General features: G+C 39.6%; 1 protein-coding gene across 2 annotated transcripts in view; it reads right to left on the reverse strand.

Moving 5' to 3' along the window:
- UBXN4 (UBX domain protein 4) overlaps positions 1-20,913 on the reverse strand; it is a 44,397-nt gene continuing 23,484 nt past the window's right edge. For both annotated transcript variants that reach the window (XM_005654160.3, XM_021074795.1), the window contains exons 7-13: positions 16,012-16,066; positions 14,788-14,952; positions 13,540-13,667; positions 10,236-10,338; positions 8,158-8,289; positions 3,382-3,581; positions 1-679 (exon numbers count right to left, since the gene is read on the reverse strand). In XM_005654160.3, coding sequence (XP_005654217.2) covers positions 541-679; positions 3,382-3,581; positions 8,158-8,289; positions 10,236-10,338; positions 13,540-13,667; positions 14,788-14,952; positions 16,012-16,066 — 922 coding nt within the window. In that variant the 3' untranslated portion in view covers positions 1-540. The remainder of the gene's footprint in view (positions 680-3,381; positions 3,582-8,157; positions 8,290-10,235; positions 10,339-13,539; positions 13,668-14,787; positions 14,953-16,011; positions 16,067-20,913) is intronic.

Consider the following 20,913-nt stretch of genomic DNA (forward strand, 5'->3'; position numbering starts at 1 on the left):
TTTTTGGAAAAGATTTTTTTATTCAGTATTTAAGTAAGATTAAAAACTACAAGATTTTGCTTGCAGCTGATGAGCAAAAGGAGAAAAGTTAAGCCTAGATTATCATCTGATAGGCTAGTTAAAATGCTCTGACTCAGAGTCAGATTACTCCGTGACATACCAGTTACTCTGGGTTTAGGAGTTCTGAAGCAAAACAGCCCTAAACAAAACCTGTCGTCTTAAGAGCACAGGGCTAACGGGTACATGAAATACTGAATAAGAGAGCTGATAAAGGGAGGTTGTCGCAGACCTTTTGATTTTGTTGTTGTTGTTGTTGTTTTTAGGCTTCTAGCAGTTGGTTACCATATACAAGGACCTAGCAGCCAGTTATTTTCTCTCTTGACTTGTCTGAGTTAAACAACTTGAACCCACTAAGCAGGAATAAAGAGACACTTGGTAGTGAGTTGGAAAACATAAAGCAGTCCCACTTCTCCAGTAGAATTTTAGCTGAATGAAATCATAAGAGAAACAATCATTATTGCGCATATTGTACTTGTCACACTACATCTGTTGCGTAGAATTCCCATTCCAAGTGTTGTTTTCGTCTTCACCATCGTCTTGAGTCCTCAGTCTATATATCTTGCCCTCCTTTTTAAAGTCTTCCCCCCGTTTCTCCAGCACTCTTTTTCTGACTGGTTCCCTGGTAGAACAAAAGAGGGAGAAAAGAGAAGACGCTATAAAATGAACACAGGAGTAACACAAAGCCGTCTCCTTTAAACTCGGGTTAGTGCAGGCAACTATAGTTTATGAAGCCCATGGGAGATGATCATTGTATTTACTACCACGGTACTAGACTTTACGTGGTTTTGGTGGTTTAACGTCATCTGATCTCTAAGTCAAACCAGGCAGGTCCTGTTCTCTATGTGCATGTCTTTTCTGATGACTTACCGAGCTTTGGAAGAGTGGGACTCTTTGCCAACTCAACCTTTCCTTTATTATTTATGCAACCTGACACATCTACTGAAACATTTATTTATAACTTACACGGCACCCTAGAGGCTATCCAAACTCCATTCATAGACCGATCTATAGAAATGGTCAGCAATTTTCAATCCTTTCCTAATCTTTAAGAATGATGTATTTTTACATGGACAACCGAGAACAAACAGGCCTTCTTCATCTGAAAATGGGAAGGAAACAGGTGAATTTTTTGCTAATACATTCTCTAACACTATAGGTGGAGGGAGGAAAAAAAAAAATAGTGGAACTCAGAGCTTCAATCACCCTCTTAGATGTATATTCATGTATATATTCATCCCATCCTTTGCCTCAACCCAAGACTGCTTCCCTTATTTTTAATTTTTTTTTTTTTTTTGGCTTTTTATGGCCACACCTGAAGCAGATGGATGTTCCTGGGCTAGGAGTCAAGTAGGAGCTGCAGCCACAGCAATGCTACATCCAAGCTGCACCTGCAACCTATGCTGCAGCCTGTGGCAACACTGTATCCTTAACCCACTGAGCAAGGGGAGGGATCAAACCCACATCCTCACTGTGTCTGGTTCTTAAAACCCACTGAGCCACAGTGGGAGCTCCTGCTCGCCTTATTTGAAATACATTTTTTAAGACAGCAAGTTCTGGAGTTCCCGTCGTGGCGCAGTGGTTAACGAATCCGACTAGGAACCATGAGGTTGCGGGTTCGGTCCCTGCCCTTGCTCAGTGGGTTAACGATCCGGCATTGCCGTGAGCTGTGGTGTAGGTTGCAGATGCGGCTCGGATCCCGCGTTGCTCTGGCTCTGGCATAGGCCGGGGGCTACAGCTCTGATTTGACCCCTAGCCTGGGAACCTCCATATGCTGCGGGAGCAGCCGAAGAAATAGCAAAAAGGCAAAAAAAAAAAAAAAAAAAAAAAAGACAGCAAGTTCTTCTATATGCCAAAAATTCAGGATGAAATGCTTCCACGCATTACTCAGTATGATCTCTGAAATTCAGACCTAACAAGACCCGTCTGAATACTGCTCTAAGACTAGAGAATTTTTCTGTGTCCCCACTTGAGTGATATACTAAAAAGATATTATTGGTCTTCTTGCATATTAGTTACGAAAAAAATTCAAGATAAAGGCTACATCAGCCCAATCACAATATTTACACAAATCTTCAACTGGAGAGAGAACAGGACGCAAGATTAGGGAATCTCTTTACAGCAGACAGGGGCAAGGATTTTCATTGTTCATCACATAGAATTAGGGTGGGGATTTGCTCTAATGCCTATTAATGGCCTAATAAACTACTTAACAGTACTAGGTATATATTGTAATAAATTGTGCTATTGATTATTGGAAGGGGGTATCATCCCAATTTCTAACAAAACATATTCCCCTCTTAATTCCTTTCAAATATGTACAATTTTAACAGAGCTAGGAACTAAGGTCATTAGTGTTGTGTTTTAGTACTACCACTCTAACATTGGCCCTCTGCAATAAAGGTAAGGTCTCTTGGTTAGGGCACTAGTCCAAAAGAACTCTCTGAAGGAGGCACCATTCTCAAGTGAATATCCTGCTTCCTCAGTCTGGTCCTTCTCTGACTGACCCAGAGAAGGAGGTTAAATTATCTAGAGCACAATGATCTTGCAACTGTAATTATGCAAGATGACTATGAGTAACTACTGGAATGAAATACCTTGTCAGACAAAACATGGCTAGTAAGAAAGATGTTACTATTTAGACCTGAAAAAAAACTACTTTTTGTTATGGGATGAAAAGAATTCAATACATGAAATAATAAAATTAAGTAGAAATTGCTTTCCATGGACTAGATTTTATTTATTTTGACTTTTTTTTTTTTTTTTTTTTTAATTAGGGCCGCACCTGCAGCATATGGAAGTTCCCAGGCTAGGGGTCAAATTGGAGCTATAGCTGCCGGCCTACACCACAGCCACAGCACTGTGGGGTTTGAGCCACATCTGTGATCTACACCACAGCCAGAGCAATGCCATGTGGCTGACCTACTGAGCCAGGCCAGGGATCCAACCCATATCCTAATGGATACTAGTCAGATTCATTTCTGCTGCACAACAATGGGAACTCCTGGAATAGGTTTTAGAAAGATGACTGAGAAAACTCAGGTAGTGAGCTTCCTCGGAGGTAATGTAATAAAACTTCAGAACATATTGGGTTTTTCCCCCTTACACAGAAAAAAGACAAATTACCCATAACAAAATTTTTCTTTTTTTTTTTTGTCTTTTCCAGGGCCACACCCGCTGCATATGGAGGTTCCCTGGCTAGAGGGTCTAATGGGAGCTGTAGCTGCTGGCCTACACCACAGCCACAGCAAAAATTTTTCATTTTGAATAAGGCATTGAACATTACTAGCAAATTTTGCAAATGGGGAAAACACAAGCAAATACCTTTTCTCCGAGTTGCTAGCAGATGCAAGGTTTGAGGATTCCACTGATGCTGTTCTCACTGAGGTCTGTGCAGGAGGATTACTAAATAGGAAGTTGCTAATCAATCTCCAGATGGCCAGGAATGGGTAAAGTACTGTCCCCAACAAGGTCCAAAAGTCTCCACTGGAAGAATGTACCATGGATGTAGTTGGTCTTCCTGCCTAAAAATCAAGAAAGAAAACTAGATGAAGACTACATCAGCCCAGATGCATCATACTCAAGTTTACAGATATATTTTTTATCTGAAAAAGCCCTGTGAATTTTCAGTTTACTGCAAGAAGCTAAAATTGCCATCTTTTGCTATTTTTCAATCATATAAACTTCCAGAAATTCCTGGAGCTTTCTTTAAAGGAGTAATCACAACATAGACATTAGAAAGTAGTTCCCAATGAAATGAATCAATTATTTGGAAGAGAACTAAACTTTTGCCATCAAATTAACAACTTTGACTTAAAAAGTCTTTATGACTTAAAACAAGAGAAAGGTTTCAAACCTCAGTGAATACAATCAATCCTGATTATTGCAGGACTGTTTTAAGTATAGGGCTCTAGTTCAGAGCAGGGCAAACTACGGTAGTCCCCCCTTTTCCCCAAGGGATATATTCCTAGACCCCCCCCCAATGGATGCCTGAAACTGATGTACACCATGTTCTTTCTATACCTGTGATAAAGTTCAATTTATTTGTAAATTAGGTTAGGCACAGTAAGAAACTATCTAAATTGAAAGCTCTTACACTTTGGGGCCATTATTAATTAAAACAAGGATTACTTGAACACAAGCATTGTAATATTTCAACAGTCTGTCAATAACCAAGATAGCTGCTAAGCAACCAAATGGCAGCATATAAACAACGTGGACATGCCAGACAAAGGGACACTTCATGTCCTGGGTAGGAAGACACATAATTTCATCATGTTACAACGGCCCGCAATTTAAAATTTATGAATTATTTCTGGAATTTTCTATTTAATCTTTTTGGACTGCAGCTGACCACTGGCAGCTGAATGCATGGAAAGAAGAGCTATGGATTAGGGGCACTACTGTTATACTAAACAAGATAACCGAAGATCCAGGCTCTCATGCCAGCTCTGGCACTTAAGGTGGTGCCTTGGCAAAGATGTTTAAGTTTTCTGAGCCTCTTTCTTCATCAGAGATTAAAATGTTAAGATCAAATAGAATTAATATGTTTAAAAGTTAATGAACACCTCTCTTTCTGAAACTATTCCAAAAAATTGCAGAGGAAGGAACACTCCCAAACTCATTCTATGAGGGCACCATCACCCTGATACCAATACCAAAGACACCACACAAAAAAGAAAATTACAGGACAATATCACTGACAACCACTGATGCAAAAATCCTCAAGAAAATACTACCAAACCAAAATCAACAATACATTTAAAAGATTATATACCATAACCAAGTGAGAGTTACTGCAGGGATGCAGGATTTTTAAACATTTGCCAAACAAACTGAAGAATAAAAAATATCATCTCAACAGATGCAGAAAAAGCTTTTGACAAAATTCATCATCCATTTTTTATTTAAAAAAAAAAACTTTCCAGGAGTTCCTGCTGTGGTGCAGTGAGTTAAGGATCCGACTGCAGTGGTTTAGGTTACTACAGAGGCACGGGTTTGATCCATAGCCCAGGCACTGGATTAAAGATTGGGCACTGCCACAGATGTGGCACAGGTCACAGCATGGCTCAGATTTAATCCCTGGCCAGGGAACTGCCATATGCCATGCGTGCGGCCAAAACAAAACAAAACTCTCCAGAAAATGGGCATAGAGGAAACCTACCTCTATATAATAAAGGCCATATGTGACAAGCCCACAGCTAACATCATACTTAATGGTGAAAAGCTGAAAGCATTTCCTCTAAGATCAGTAACAAGACAAGGATAATCAACATCACCACTTTTATTCAACATAGTTTTGGAAGTCCTAGCCAAGGTGACATGATAATATACACAGAAAATCCTAAAGATGATACCAGAAAAATACTAGAGCTCATTAATGAATTTCATAAAAGTGCAGAATACAAAATTAATACACAGAGATCATTTGCATTCCCATATACTAATAATGAAAGATCAGAAAGAAAATTTAAGGAAACAATCTCATTTAACACAGCATCAAAAAGAATAAAATACTTAGGAATAAACCCACCTAGGGAGGCAAAAGACCTATACTCCAAAGACTGTAAGACATGGGTGAAAGAAACAGATGATGATACAGATGGAAAGATACTATGTTCATGGACTTGAAGAATCAATATTGCTAAAATGGCTCTATACCCAAGGCAACGTACAGATTCAGTGAAATCTCTATCAAGTTACAAATGTCATTTTTCACAGAACTAGAACAATTTTAAAGTTTGCCTGCAAACTCAAAAGACCCCAAGTAGCCAAAGCAATCTTTTTTTATCTTTTTAGGGCTGCACTCACAGCATATGGAGGTTTCCAGGATAGGGGTCAAATTGGAGCTGTGACCACCGGCCTATGCCACAGCCATAGCAATGCCAGATCTGAGCTGCATCTGCGAGCTACACCACAGCTCATGGCAACACCAGATCCTTAACCTACTAAGCGAGGCCAGGGATTGAACCTGCATCCTCATGGATACTAGTCAGATCTGCTTCTGCTGAGCCACAACAGGAACTCCAAGCAATCTTGAGGAAGAAAAATGAAGGTGGAGGAAATCAGGCTCCCTGACTTCAGGCTATACTATAAAGCTACAGTCATCAAAACAGTATGCAACTGGCACAAAAACAACTATAGATCAATGGAACAGGACAGAAAGCCCAGAAATAAACCCATACACCTATGGTCAATTAATCTATGACAAAGGAGGTGAGAACATACAATGCAGAAAAAAGTCTCTCCAATAGTGGTGCTGGAAAAACTGGACAGCAACATATAAAAGAAATTTAAAAATTCTCTAACACCACATACAAAAATAAACTCAAAGTGGATTAAAGACCTAAATATAAGACTGGACACTATAAAACTCTTAGAGGAAAACATAGGCATAACACTCTTTGACACCTATCTCAGCAATATCTTTTTGGATCCATCTCCCAGAACAATGGAAATAAAGAAATAAATAAACAAATGGGACCTAATTAAACGTAAAAGCTTTTACACAGCAAAGGAAGCCATAAACAAAATGAAGACAACCTACAGAATGGGAGAAGGTGGAGTTCCCATCATGGTGCAACAGAAAAAAAGAATGGGAGAAGGTATCTGCAAAGGATGCAACCACCTAGAGATTAATTTCCAAAATATATAAATAGTTCATACAGCTCAGTATCGTAAAACAAACAACCCCATCAAAAAGTGGGCAGAAGACCTAAATAGACATTTCCCCAAAGACATACAGACAGTCAACAGACACATGAAAAGATGTTCAATGTCACTAATTATTAGAGAAAAGCAAACCAAAACTACAATGAGGTATCACTTCATACTGGTCAGAACAGCCATCATCAAAAAGTCTACAGATAATAAATGCTGACTCAAACCAAAAGCAAATCTATGGTTACCAAAGGGAAGGGTCAGGGAGAGGGAAGGATTGGGAGTTTGGGATGGCATATGCACACTATGGTATATTGAAATGGATGGTCAACAGGGACATGCTGTATAATACAGGGAAATCTACTCAATATTCTGTGATATCCTATATGGAAATGGATATGTGTATATGTAAAACTGAATCACTTTGCTGTATAGCAGCAATTAACACATTATAAATCAACTATATGTCAATAAAATTTAAAATAATAATAATGCACCTCTCTGTGTTCACAGAAGCATCATTTACAATAGCCAACACACGGAAGCAAACCTAAGAGCCCATTGACAGATGAATGGATAAAAAAGATGCAGTATGTATATGTGCACACACACATATACACACAGTGGAATATTACCCATCCAAAAAAAGAATGAAACAATGCCATTAGCAGCAACATAAATTGACCCAGAGATTACCATACTAAGTGAAGTCAGACAGAGAAAGACAAACATCATATATCACTCATAATTAAATCTAAGAAATCGTACAAGTGGTAAATCAACTACACTTCGATAAAACTTAAAAAAAAGATATAAGTAACCTTATTTACAAAACAGAAAGTATCTCACAGACATAGAAAACAAACTTATGGTTACCAAAGGGGGGAAAGGGGGAGGGATAAATTAGGAGTTTGGGATGAACACATACACTATATATCAAATAGATAACCAACATCATTATCTATCTATAAACTGAATCACTGTGCTATATATATCTGAAACTAACACTGTAAGTCAATTTTAAAAATTAATGTTTTTTATATTAAAGTGTTTTTTCAAAACTTGGTAAAGAGTAGTCATATATAAATAAAAGATATGAAGTTGGCAGGTTAGACAGATATTCTACATTTCTTCTCCTTACCTTCTTCTATCTTCATACATTTCTTATCTTCTCCTTCCTACCTTCTCCTTTGGTACATGAAAACAGGTGAGGACAAAACTTGAAAATTTATTCAGTGCCTCACCAGCAAAACAAATATAAAGCCCAGAATAATGGAACAATAAACTGGCCCAACACTTTTGGATAATTTGGATTGTAATTACCCACAGTACACTTTTCACCTTACTTTCACTCTTATAAGAAAAGATGACAAGCAGAACAAACAGGACTGTAAGAATAGACAAAATAATAATAATATATATATATATGTATATACATACTGGCAATAGTACCACTGAAGCACTTGGGGCAAGTTCCAAATCCAATAATTTCTTTTTATAATCTTCTTTGGTAAATTCCCTCCTGGGAAACATGGTTGCTAGTGAAAAATTACCATAAGTGTTGCCAACAGTCTGTAACAAAACAGTTTGAAAACCTTACAATGGAGCCTTTTTAAAGTAAGATACAAATTCATATGCATGCACTATGACTGCTTTAATTTCAAAAGTTCACTTAAATGTTGTAAACTCAGAAAAGTTTATTAAGAACTCTGTGCTTCAAAAAGTAGCTAAAAGCTATGAAGTCCAAACAGTATCTAAAAACTTATTATTCAAACCAGGAAACAGGAAAAAAAATGAACAATTTATATCAAGTATGCCTTCAGTTTGCAATTAAGTGTTTTACTATATTTCGGCAAACTAGCATTAATATCTTACAAGTACACATCTGGATTGTAGGTATTTTTTATTAAAAATCTGGAACAGACCACAATTTCCCTCTTATATACAATATTAGGGGTTTTGTCTCCTCTTTATCTTAAAGAGTAAATTGTCCATAATCAACCCTTTATATACATATAATCCCAGATTCAGGAATTTACAGTGGGGAGTATCACAACCACTTTCACAGTGTTAAGTCACCTATACTTGTACAATCTTAGACAAGTTTACCTTTCCCTAGAAGATTCCAAAGAAAGAATTTAATTTCCATGTTTACAAACACCCACACCCACCTGTCACTGTTCTCACTCTAATATCAGGCTGCAAAATTAGGTCATCATACCAAGGTAAAGTTCCCCTTTTTTTTTTTTTTTGGTCTTTTGTCTTTTTAGAGCCACACCCAAGGCATATGTAGGTTCCTAGGCTAGGGGTTGAACCAGAGCTGTAGCTGCTAACCTATGCTATAGCCACACCAAAGCGGAATCTGAGCCGCATCTGTGACCTACACCACAGCTCACGGCAACGCCAGATCCTGTAACCCACTGAGAGAGGCCAGAGATCAAACCCGTGTCCTCATGTATACTAGTCGGGTTCATTAACCACTGAGCCACAACAGGAACTCCTGAGGTGAAGTTCTAATAGGACTGATGCAATCAAAACTCTTTTTTCCCCACGTGACTCCATCTTCACTTACCTGCGACAGAAGCAGTAAGACTCAGACTTGGGCACCCAATTTGGGGAATCCCCAAGTGAGACCCCCCAAGGCAAAAGAAGAATGAAAACGGGCTACCTGGAGTTGGTTCTACTATAAAGCTTGGGGAAAGGGGTACTTAAAATAAATTTTTATACTGTCCATCCAAGCTCACCACTAGAGGAACGCATAATGCTTTTTAGGTATCCTTTTCTCGGGACCCTTTGAATGCTTTGGACATAGCAGACTAAATGCAGAGAAGAGGTCCAGCAGAAAAATCTGAACTCAAATTTTAACCAGTATTACAAGACAAATACTGACACACATAATAAGCCTAGATCCTAAAGGACATTTGATGTCTCAAATTCATTTTGAGTAAGTAATCAGAGGAAAACAAACTAACTGGAAATTACTCTTATTTTCTAAGATGTCAAATTTCACACCCATTCAGATGTTGAATAAGGCCACATTCTGGAAGGAAATTCCTTAAGAACATATTTGTTGCCAAATAAAGATTACTGATCTTTATTTAGGCTTGACCAACTGGCAGATGATGGGAAAATGGCCAGCCTCAAAGAATTATAAGCAACTTGCAGAAAACATGAAGAGTGAGGACCAAGAAAAACTGCATCTTTTGCTGAAGACATCTCCCTCAGATTAGACTTTCGGAAAATCACTTGCTTTTCATTCCTCCAGCTGAATGTACTAAGTAGTGAGAAATGTCCAGAACCTATTATACAGTATCAGCAAATTCCACTTTTGGCTGTTTCCATATGGCACTCATACATGACAGAGGCTCCACAACACCCCAGAGGCATCTTGTGCCTGTCCCCTAGGAATAGTCATGACTTATTCACACTCTTCAAATTCTGTTTGGAAGGTTCCCCCTCCTACATTCTAATCACCCATTCATCGACCTTTACTACACTCATGCAAGACATAAATTTACCTGTGCAGCAAACTGCCTTGCCTCTTCTAGAGGAGCATCAGAAGGAAACTGATTTGTAAAGGAAGAACCATCAGGAAGACGGAATTGAATTCTTGCAACAGAGCTGTGAAAAAATGAAAATTAAAGTTAGCATCCATCTTTACATCTACATATTCTCAAATATCTTTAAAACTTAGAGAAAATGGAAGTGGAAATGTGTAATGAAAATAGGTTTCTTTGGTGGGGGAGAAGGAATTGGAGGAAAGTAGTCAAAAGGTATAAATGTCCAGTTATAAGATAACTAAGTACTGGGGAGGTAATACACCATGTGATAAATATAATTAACACTGTTGTATGGTACATAGGAAATCTGCCGAGAGTAAACCCTAAGAGTTCTCATCACAAGGAAAGATGTTTTTTCTTTTTATTCTATTCTCCAGTTGGCCCTTCCCTGAACAAGAGGAGTTTGAATCCAGGGGTCCACACTTAAGTAGATTTTTTGCACATACAGTACTGCACTATCCACAGCTGACTGAATCCATGGATGTGGAACCACAGATACAGAAGCCACACTGTAAAGTTAAACAGATTTTTGACAGCATGGGTGGTGCATGCCTGCATTGTTCAAGCGCCAACTCTATGTGAGAAGATAGATGTTACTTGATCCCATTGTGGTAATCATTTCAAAATATATGTAAATCAAACCAGCATGCTGTATTCCTTAAACTTGTAAGTAATGTATGTCAATATTTCTCTAGTTAGAAAAAAAAAAGTTTTTTCCCCAAATGTTCTCATTTATTATTTGTAAGAACAGCTTGAGATATAATTCACATAAATTTACTCTTTTACTCTCTTTTTTTGGCCACGCCTACAGCATGTGGAAGTTATCAGGCCAGGGATCAAACCTGTGCTGGGACCCAATCCACAGTGGTGACTACACTGGATTCTTAACTGCTAGGCTGCCAGGGAACTCCAAAATTCACTCTTAAAATGTACAATTTGGTGGTTTTTAATACAGAGCTATGCAACCATCACCACTATTTATTTATAGAACCCCAAAAAGACACCACGAACCCATTAGCAGTTACTCCCCATTCCTCCCTCTCCCTGCCCCAGGCAACTACTCATCTAATGTTTATCTCTGTGGATCTGAATGTTTCAGGCACTTCATATAATGAAATCATACATGTGACATTTTGGTAACTGACTTCTGTCACGTAGCATAGTTTTCCAGGTTTTTCCATGTTGCAGCATGTATCAAACTTCATTCCTTTTTACTGCTGAGTAGTATTACATTGTATGGGATATAGTATATTTTGTGTATCAGGATCAAACGATTCCTGGCCAAGAAGCAAAAGCAGAATCATCCCATTCTCCAATGGATTCAAATGAAAACTGGTAATAAAAGAGCCCTGCACATGAAGTGGCACACACATTTGTGCTGTGTCAAGGTCACTTGCATCTTACCTCATCACTCTGAAAAGATCACTACTATCGGAACAGGTGGATATGATTTACTGGGAAAATAATTTTTCTCATTGTGTGTTTCTGCACTAGTGCTTTGGCTCAGTAGTAAATATGAGAGACACTCCATTGGAAAAAATAATTATTTTCCCCATATTCAAGTTGGGTTATTTGCTTTTTATTGCTGAGTTGTAAGACTTTTTTTTTATATTCCAGATACAAGTCCCTTATCAGATATATGGCTTGCAAATATTTTCTCCATTTCTGTGGGTTGTCTTTTCACTTTCCTTTTTTTTTATTATTATTTTTTTAGGGCCATACCCACGGCATATGGAAACTCCCGGGCTAGGGGTCAAATTGGAGCTGCAGCTGCTCGCCTATGCCACAGCCACAGCAATGCCAGAATTGAGCCATGTCTGTGACCCACACCACAGCTTGAGGCAACACCGGTGGATCCTTAACCCACTGAATGAGGCCAGGGATCAAACCCACCTCCTCATGGATACTAATCAGGTTTGTTACTGCTGAGCCACTACAAGAACTCCCAGAAAATAGTTTTTAAAAGTAATCTGGGGATTCCCTGGTGGTCTAGTGGTTGGGGATTCAGCATTGTCATTACTGTGGCTGAGGTCTGATCCCTGGCCCAGGAACTTCTGAATGCCATGGGTGCAGCCAAAAAAAAAAAAAAGGTTTAAAAAATAAATAAATAGGAGTTCTCCCTGTGGTGCAGTGGGTTAAAGACCCAGCATTGTCACTGCAGTGGCTCTGGGTTGCGGCTGTGGTGCAGGTTTGATCCTTGGCCCAGGAACGTTCACATGCCATGGGCATGGCCTAAATAAATAAAAAGCTATTTTTCTGATTACAAAAGTAATGCTTATTATTATTATTATTTTTTTTTTTTGCTTTTTGTTTTGTGTTGTTTTGGCCTCACCCATAGCATGCGTAATTTCCCAGGTCAGGGGTGGACCCTGACCCCAGCTGCTACAGTGCCAATGCCAGATCCATAACCTGTTGCCACTAGGGAGCTCCACTATTAATTTTCCAATATGGAAAATACAGAAAAGTACAGAAAACAAATAATAACCATGATACAGCTAACAGTATATACTGGAAACCTAAATCTTTGTCTTGGGAACTGCTTTATCCCTCCAACATGTCATTTATTCTGGTATGATTATCAGTAATATTTCCTGTCTTCTCCACCACAGGGGTGGGCATATTTACTACCCCAACCAGCCAGTCCATATATGTGGACACAGTGATTAGCAATGAGATGGCCCCATGACCCAAGCAGGGCTAACAGAAGTCTGCTCAGTGAATGATATGAGCTTTAAGAAAAAGGACTGGTCTCTCCTCTAGGATCAGGAACTCAAGCTCCTGAAAGGTGCCAGGAGGCCCAGGGATCCTAGAATGAAGCTAAACAGAAACCAAGAAATTAAAGAGAGAGAGCGAAAAAGTCCTAAGCGTACCCTTTAGATTCCTGGATATAGTGAGGCCTGACCAAATCTAACCCTGTAACTCCCTACTGCAGAGTCAATGGATTCCCTCTTTTGCTTAATCCTGTCTGACTTGAGATTCTGACAACTAAAGAATCCTAGTACATAGGAAATGATGACTATAATCATTTTGATGTATGCATTTTGTCTTTTGAAAAGAGATTTCTTCAGCCTTCTTTTAAACATCATTTATTTAGGACTGTTCTGTTGTACGTTCACATTCAATGACAAATACCACTGGCAGCTGCCAAGCTGATCAGTATGTTCTGCTATAACTGCTTATTAAGCCACAGAACCTATTGGTGTTAAAAAGCGGCCCACAACTGCTATTCTCAACTACCACATTTTAGCAGGAAATAAAGTACCTCCTTTCTCTTGTGGAAGAATCTCTCTTAGCTTCCACTTCTGCCTGTTTGGCCAGCAGGGCAGCAGCTTTAGCAGCTTCTACTTCTTCCTTCGTCTTTGCAAAACGAGCAGCTCTTTCTGCACGGTCCTGTAAAACATTTGTTAGACATTAATTACCTTTCACTGCCAGAAAGATCCAGGTACACATTCCCAATTACAAGGAACACAAATATGCATGAAATTCCTTAAGGCCATGCATGAACTTCATCACTCTGGATCTGGTATTATCTAATTTTATCAACTGTCAGGAACCAGAATTATGATTAAACAAATAAGATTTGGTCACTACTGTGTCTCTAAAGCCTGGAACAAAGTATGGCACATAGCAGATAATCCGTAAATATTTACTGAATGAAAAAATGAACAAGGAGTTCCTGCTATGGCCCAAAAGGATTGGCAGAGTCTGTGCAGTGCTGCAATGCAGGTTTGATCCCCAGCCAGCACAGTGGGTTAAGGATCTGGTGTCGCCATAGATGCAGTGTAGGTCAAAACTGCAGCTTGGATCTGATCCCCAGCCTGGGAACTCCATATGCCATGGGGTGGCAAAAAGAATAAAAAAAAAGAACAAACAATATTAAGGTAGGGTGATTTTCATGTGTATTATAACTGCTAAATTCTAAAAGCAATTGTTGCAAAACTATCCTAAACTTCTACCTGTCATGTCTAAATCCTTTGAATGTCCTAAAAGAGTACACTTACAACTAGAGGAGACTGCTAGGTGGCAAATTCTTAGCTTCTTTTCTAGAGAATCTCTGAAAACCACCTTTTGACTCTTGATAAAATTCATAACATGGAGAAAAATTACTTCAAAAAATCATCTCAATTTTAATCTTATCTGTAGTTTAAAATCAATACTGAGAACTGGTACTCTCTGAGTCATTAAAATCTACTATTTTCATATGCACTGTCTGGTAGTACACCAAAACCACTGTGCATGGAAAAACAATTTCACAAATGTTCTAGAGTCAAGCACTAAAAATAAACTTAATGGCATTCTCATTGCGGCTCAGTGGGTAAAGGACCCAACATCATCATCTCCTTGAGGATGCAGGTTCAATCCCTGGCCTTGTTCAGTGGGTTAAGGACCCAGAGTTGATATGGCTGTGGTGTAGGCCACAGCTGCAGCTCCAATTTGATCCCTGGCCCAGGAACTGCCATATGCTACAGGTGTGGCCAATAAATAAATAAATAAATAAATAAATACTCACCAGTGCAATCTGCTGTTTTATACGCTCTCGAGCTGCCCTATCTTCTGCCTTTTCTCTGTTTCTTTCCTCTAACATTCTTTTTGTTAATTCTTCTTCTTGCTTTCTTTTATAATCCAACATTTCTTTACCAGTTTTCCTCCTCTCAATTTCCTTCTTAATTTCTCTCTGAATTAAGAGAAAGTAAGTTTTATGAGCCAAAAACAAAATGTAATAATCTGCCCTTAATACGACTTTGTATGCAGGGAAAGCTGGTTGTAGCTACAGCTAAAGGAATAGGACTTCACAAAATGTAGGTATCTAGAAGAATATCTTAACAGCATGGGTTAATGGTCAAATGTTCATCAATTTATGTCTTTACCAGTGGTTCTGTTATGATTATGCTGTCAATGTAATTTTGGAAAACAAAACAAAACAAAAAAAACAACCCAGAATTACAGGTCTTTAGTTTCTGAAGTGAATACAATGCCCTCCAAAGACAGGGTAATCATTTACTTGGCTTGAAGACAGGTTAACCTGCCTATATTAGAACCCCTAAAAGACGATGCAGTTTAGGTACACAGAGTAAGAAAAAATGGGAGTTCCCGCCGTGGCGCAGTAGTTGGCGAATCCGACTAGGAACCATGAGGTTGCGGGTTCGGTCCCTGCCCTTGCTCAGTGGGTTAATGATCCGGCGTTGCCGTGAGCTGTGGTGTAGGTTGCAGATGCGGTTCGGATCACGGGTTGCTGTGGCTCTGGCGTAGGCCGGTGGCTACAGCTCCAATTCGACCCCTAGCCTGGGAACCTCCATATGCCGTGGGAGTGGCCCAAGAAATAGCAAAAAAAAAAAAAAAAGAAAGAAAAAAGAAAAAATGAAAGGTACACTAGAAGGCAGCCACATCAGAGGAAAAATTCAGCAAAAAAACTACAAATTTCTTTTTCATAAAAAGGAACTAAAACTTTAATCTGCATCAAACTAATTTTAGTTCAAGTCTCTTTATACTTAGTGTAGAAAACTAACTGCAGAGGGAGAAAAGATGGTCCAATTTATCCTAACAATTTACAAAAAGAACACAAAAAAGTGCACACTATGATCTTACTACATAAGACAGATTAACTCCCCTCACTGCACTGCAACACTGAACTACATAACCAGGAAGCCATCCCATGTTTGACAAAGTGCACAGGGACTCAAACATTCCTTCACCTAAGGGAAGAGGAAAAGAATACCAAGCACATGAACTTTACCTGTTCTTCCTCTTTCCTTTTCTCTTCTCTTCTTTCTTCAAGCTTTTTCGTTAGTCTGTATTTTAAAAGTTTAAAAAAACACATTAACTGAGATACATCTTGTTAATATAAATTACAGTTAAAATATTCCTTTAACCAAAAACAACAGAGGAGATGCGGAAACAAACAAGAAAAAGCTACTGGAGGCAAAGCAACAATGTACCCACCTGGTCCCTGGCCCCTAGGGAAATCCTCATGGATTCAGTGGGAACCATCAGAAACCTCACTGCAGCTCCGAGTGCCTTACCTGCTATTTACCATTAATTAGCTCCCTTTCCTCCCCCAATTTATCAGATGTTGATTTTAAAATACACATAAACTTTTTCAAATATATATATGTATATATAAATCAATGATTTACAAATGCTTTACCTCTTACATAGGCGTAAACATGAACATGGCACAAAATTGTTAAAAATTGAGGAGTTCCCTTCGTGGGTCAGCAGTTAACAAATCCAACTAGGATTCACAAGGATGCAGGTTTGATCCCTGATTTTGCTCAGTGAGTTAAAGATCCCACATTGCTGTGAGGTGTGGTGAAAGCTGCAGATGCAGCTCAGATCCCATGTTGTTGTGGCTGTGGCTATGGTGTAGGCCAGCAGCTGAAGCTCCAATTCAACCCCTAGCCTGAGCACCTCCATATGCCACGGGTGTGGCCCTAAAAAGCAAGAAAAAATGAAAGCAAATAGCTGAAAACTAAATTTATAAAAACTAATAATACCCAAATGCTGAACTGTGAGAAATTCATCAACTAAAAATTAGTAATCCTGAGAGTTCCCGTCGTGGTGCAGCGGAAACGAATCCAACTAGGAACCATGAGGTTTCGGGTTCAATCCCTGGCCTCACTCAGTGAGTTAAGGATCTGGCGTTGCCAAGAGCTATGGTGTAGGTCGCAGACATGGCTCGGATCTGGCATTGCTGTGGCTCTGGCGTAGGCTGGCAGCTATCGCTCCAATTAGACCCTAGCCTGGGAACCTCTATATGCCACATGTGTGGCCCTAAAAAAAGACAAAAAAAAAAAAAACTAGTAATTCTGAAAGCAGGCGGTGGTAGTGGTTGCACAAATTTGTGAATGTACAAAACCCACTGAACTACATACACTTTGAATTTTATGGTATGTGACTCATATCTCAATTTTTTTTAACTAATGGCACTTTCTCTGAGGGAGATTTGGGTTACACAGGCATATGCATTTGTTAAAACCCAGCTGAACAACTTGTGGCCAGAAATCAAGGGAGTGCACAAAAAATGATGGTTTAGAACCCAAAGAGATGACAAAGTTTAGGTGCACATGGTGAGAAAAATAAACGGTGCACTAGAGGGCAGCCACACCACAGGAAAAATTCAGCAAAATGTCTCCAAATTTATTTTCTTTCTTTTTTTTTTTGCTGCAACCACAGCATGCATAAGTATGCAGGCCAGGGACTGAACCTGTGCCACAACTGTGACAGTGCCAGATCTTTAACCTCTAGGCCATCAAAAGGACATGAGGCCCAGCATGAAGGGGATTCCACTATCCAAATTTGGGGAAATTTGTGCACACACACACCAAAAGAAAAAAAAAAAGAAAAAAAGAACGAAAAATTAAACACATTAGAGAAAAAAAAAAAAGGACCCATGGAACCTCTTACTACGGAGGGGAGTTATATAATGGTATAACCACTTTGGAAAACTGGCCAGTACCTATGACCCCAAAACTTTCACTCCTGTATATTCAAAAATGCTCATGAAGATATGTCAAAGAATGTTCATAGCAATACTATTCATAACAGACCCAAAGTGAAAATAATTCAAATATCCATCAACAGTGGAATGAATTAACTGGTACAGTCAATATAGCTACACAGTAATGACAGTTCAACTACTGCCACATGCAACAGCACAGAAAAGCCTCACAAACACAATGCAGAGCAAAGGAGAGCAAACACAAAGAGTACATGTGGTATGATTCCATTCTGAAGTTCACAAACAGGCAAAACTCAACTATGGTGTGAGACCTGGGACAGTGGTTATCTTTGGGAGGGAAGCAGTAATTAAGAAGGGGGCACTAGGTCCCATGCATGTAGTGCACTGATAATTTCTTGATATGGGTGCTGGTGTCCAATAAGAAATTTACTTTAAAAAAGGGGGTAATGGAAAGTAGGAAGAGGTGGATCAAAGCACTTCTCTACAGAAGAATGCTAGCTAATATATGTAGAAAGAATAGAACTAGAAAAAAAAATCACCATTTTTAACTACCAATGAAATAACTGATCCATGTGAAAAATTAATGTATGCCAAAACCACTGGGTGAAAGTTTTTAAGAACTGTTTCAAAGAATCATCTCTAGATAACTTATTAATTAGGAAAGCATATCTTTATAATAAAAAAAACCAACAGACACCATCATAGTCTATTATTAAACATACAGCTGATACTAGTTATCTCTTGATGTGGTTAACAGGAAGGTCAAATTATTACCTAGGTAATGTTCTCATCATAGTTTAACCCGAATCTGGAATGATGAACAGGGACCAGATCAAGGGATATTCTAGAAACAACTAGCCCAGACTCTTAAAAGATTAAGTTCAGGTCGGGGCGTTCCCGTCGTGGTGCAGTGGTTAACGAATCCAACTAGGAACCATGAGGTTGCAGGTTGGATGCCTGCCCTTGCTCAGTGGGTTAAGGATCCGGCGTTGCCGTGAGCTGTTGTGTAGGTCGCAGACACGGCTTGGATCCCACGTTGCTGTGGCTCTGGCGCAGGATGGCAGCTACAGCTCCGATTAGACCCCTAGCCTGGGAACCTCCATATGCCATGGGAGCGGCCCAAGAAATAGCAAACACACACACACACACACACACACACACACACAAAGATTAAGTTCAAGTTATGAAAAAAATGAAAAAAATAAAATGAAGGAAATGTTTTGGATTAAAAGAGACTATATCCTGGAGTTCCCATCGTGGCTCAGTGGTTAATGAATCTGACTAGAAACAATGAGGTTGAGGGTTCGATCCCTGGCCTTGCTCAGTGGGTTAAGGATCCGATGTTGCTGTGAGTTGTGGTGTAGGTTGCAGATGCGGCTCAGATCCCACACTGATGTGGCTGTGGCGTAGGCCGGCAGCTACAGCTCCGATTCGACTCCTAGCCTGGTAACCTCCATATGCCGAGGGAGCGGCCCAAGAAACGGCAAAAGGACAAAAATAAAAAATAAAAAATAAAAATAAAAATAAAAGAGACTATACTCAATGAATGAGGAGTTCCTGTTGTGGCACTGTGAAAATGAACCCAACCAGTATCTATGAGAATGTGGGTTTGATCTCTGGCCTCGCTCAGTGGGTCAAGGATCCTGAATCAGGGGGAAAAAGTTACAAAGAATATTATTAGGGTAACTGGGGAAATCTGAATATGGTCACATATTAAATAATTTTACTGTATCAATTTACAATTTCCTAAGTGTGACAATGGTACTAACATCTGAAAATGTCTTTATTCTTTAATTATATACCACTTTATACGCCACTTTTCTCTTCTGAGAAAACAGATGTGGAGTTCCCGTTGTGGCTTAAGGATGTGGGTTCAATCCCTAGCCTCATTCAGTGGGTTGATGATCCGGCATTGCCATGAGCTGTGGTGTAGGTTACAGAAGCAGCTCAGATCCCTTGTTGCTGTGGCTGTGGCATAGGCCAGCAGCTGCACTCCGATTTGACCCCTATCCTGGGAACCTCCATGTGCTGCAGGTACACACTCCCCCCAAAAAAACAGATGCAATTTTGTTCTAATCTGGCTGAAAAGCTCACTACATCTTAATGACAAATCAATTGTTTCTCATCACTTTTGCATTTGGGAATCTACTATTTAGTGATCTTATTGGCCTGAGTGGATGGGTCCTGGGCCCTGACTAGGCTGCAGCCCCTGCTCAGGGCCAACAGAATCTTAGCCAATGCTTTTTTAATTTCTTTTTTCTTTTTTGGCTGCACCACAACACATGGAAGTTCCTAGGCCATGATCAAATCCAAGCTACAACTGCAATCTATGCCATAGCTGTGGCAACACCAGATCATTAACACATTATGCTGGGTCAGAAATCAAACCTGCACTGGCAAGGAGACAATGCCAGATCATCAAACGACTGTGCCACAACCAGAACTCCGCTCAATCTTCTTTTTTTTTTCTTATTAGGGCCACACCTTCGGCATATGGAAATTCCCAGGCTAGGGGTCAAATCGGAGCTGCAGCTGCCGGCCTACTCCACAGCCACAGCAACTGGGGATCCAACCTGCATCTGCGACCTACACCACAGTTCACGGCAACACTGAATCCTTAACTCACTGAGCGAGGCCAGGGATCGAACCCGAGTCCTCATGGATTCTAGTCAGATTAGTTAACCACTGAGCCACGATAGGAACTCCTATTTTTTTTTTTTTAATCAAGTTTTCTTCCCTGAGAAATGAAGTTTGATTCTTCTTATGTCCAAGATAGGATGAGTTTTTGAGCCGACATCAATTTGGTTTAGTCACTTTTTCCCTAACAAAATTACTTTCCCTTTATGCTAGGTGAGAAAAAGGCCTAAGATCTAGTGTAGAACAATTAGGTTTCCAAAATATTGGTCTCTGGAAATAGATGTTATGGTCTGAGAGGAAAATTAGAATCCTACATTTACTAATCCCTCCTGCCAAATTTTTTCTTTTTCTTTGTCTTTTTAGGGCCGAACCTATAGCATATGCGAGTTCCCAGGTTAGGGTCGAATCGGAGCTGTAGCTGCCAGCCTGGGCCACAGTCACAGCAATGCTGGATCTGAGCCACATCTGCAACCTCCACCACAGCTCACAGCAACGAAAGATCTTTAACCCACTTAAGGTCGTAGACAAGGCTCAGATCCC

Source organism: Sus scrofa, chromosome 15, assembly GCF_000003025.6.
Source record: "Sus scrofa isolate TJ Tabasco breed Duroc chromosome 15, Sscrofa11.1, whole genome shotgun sequence".
NCBI lineage: Eukaryota > Metazoa > Chordata > Mammalia > Artiodactyla > Suidae > Sus > Sus scrofa.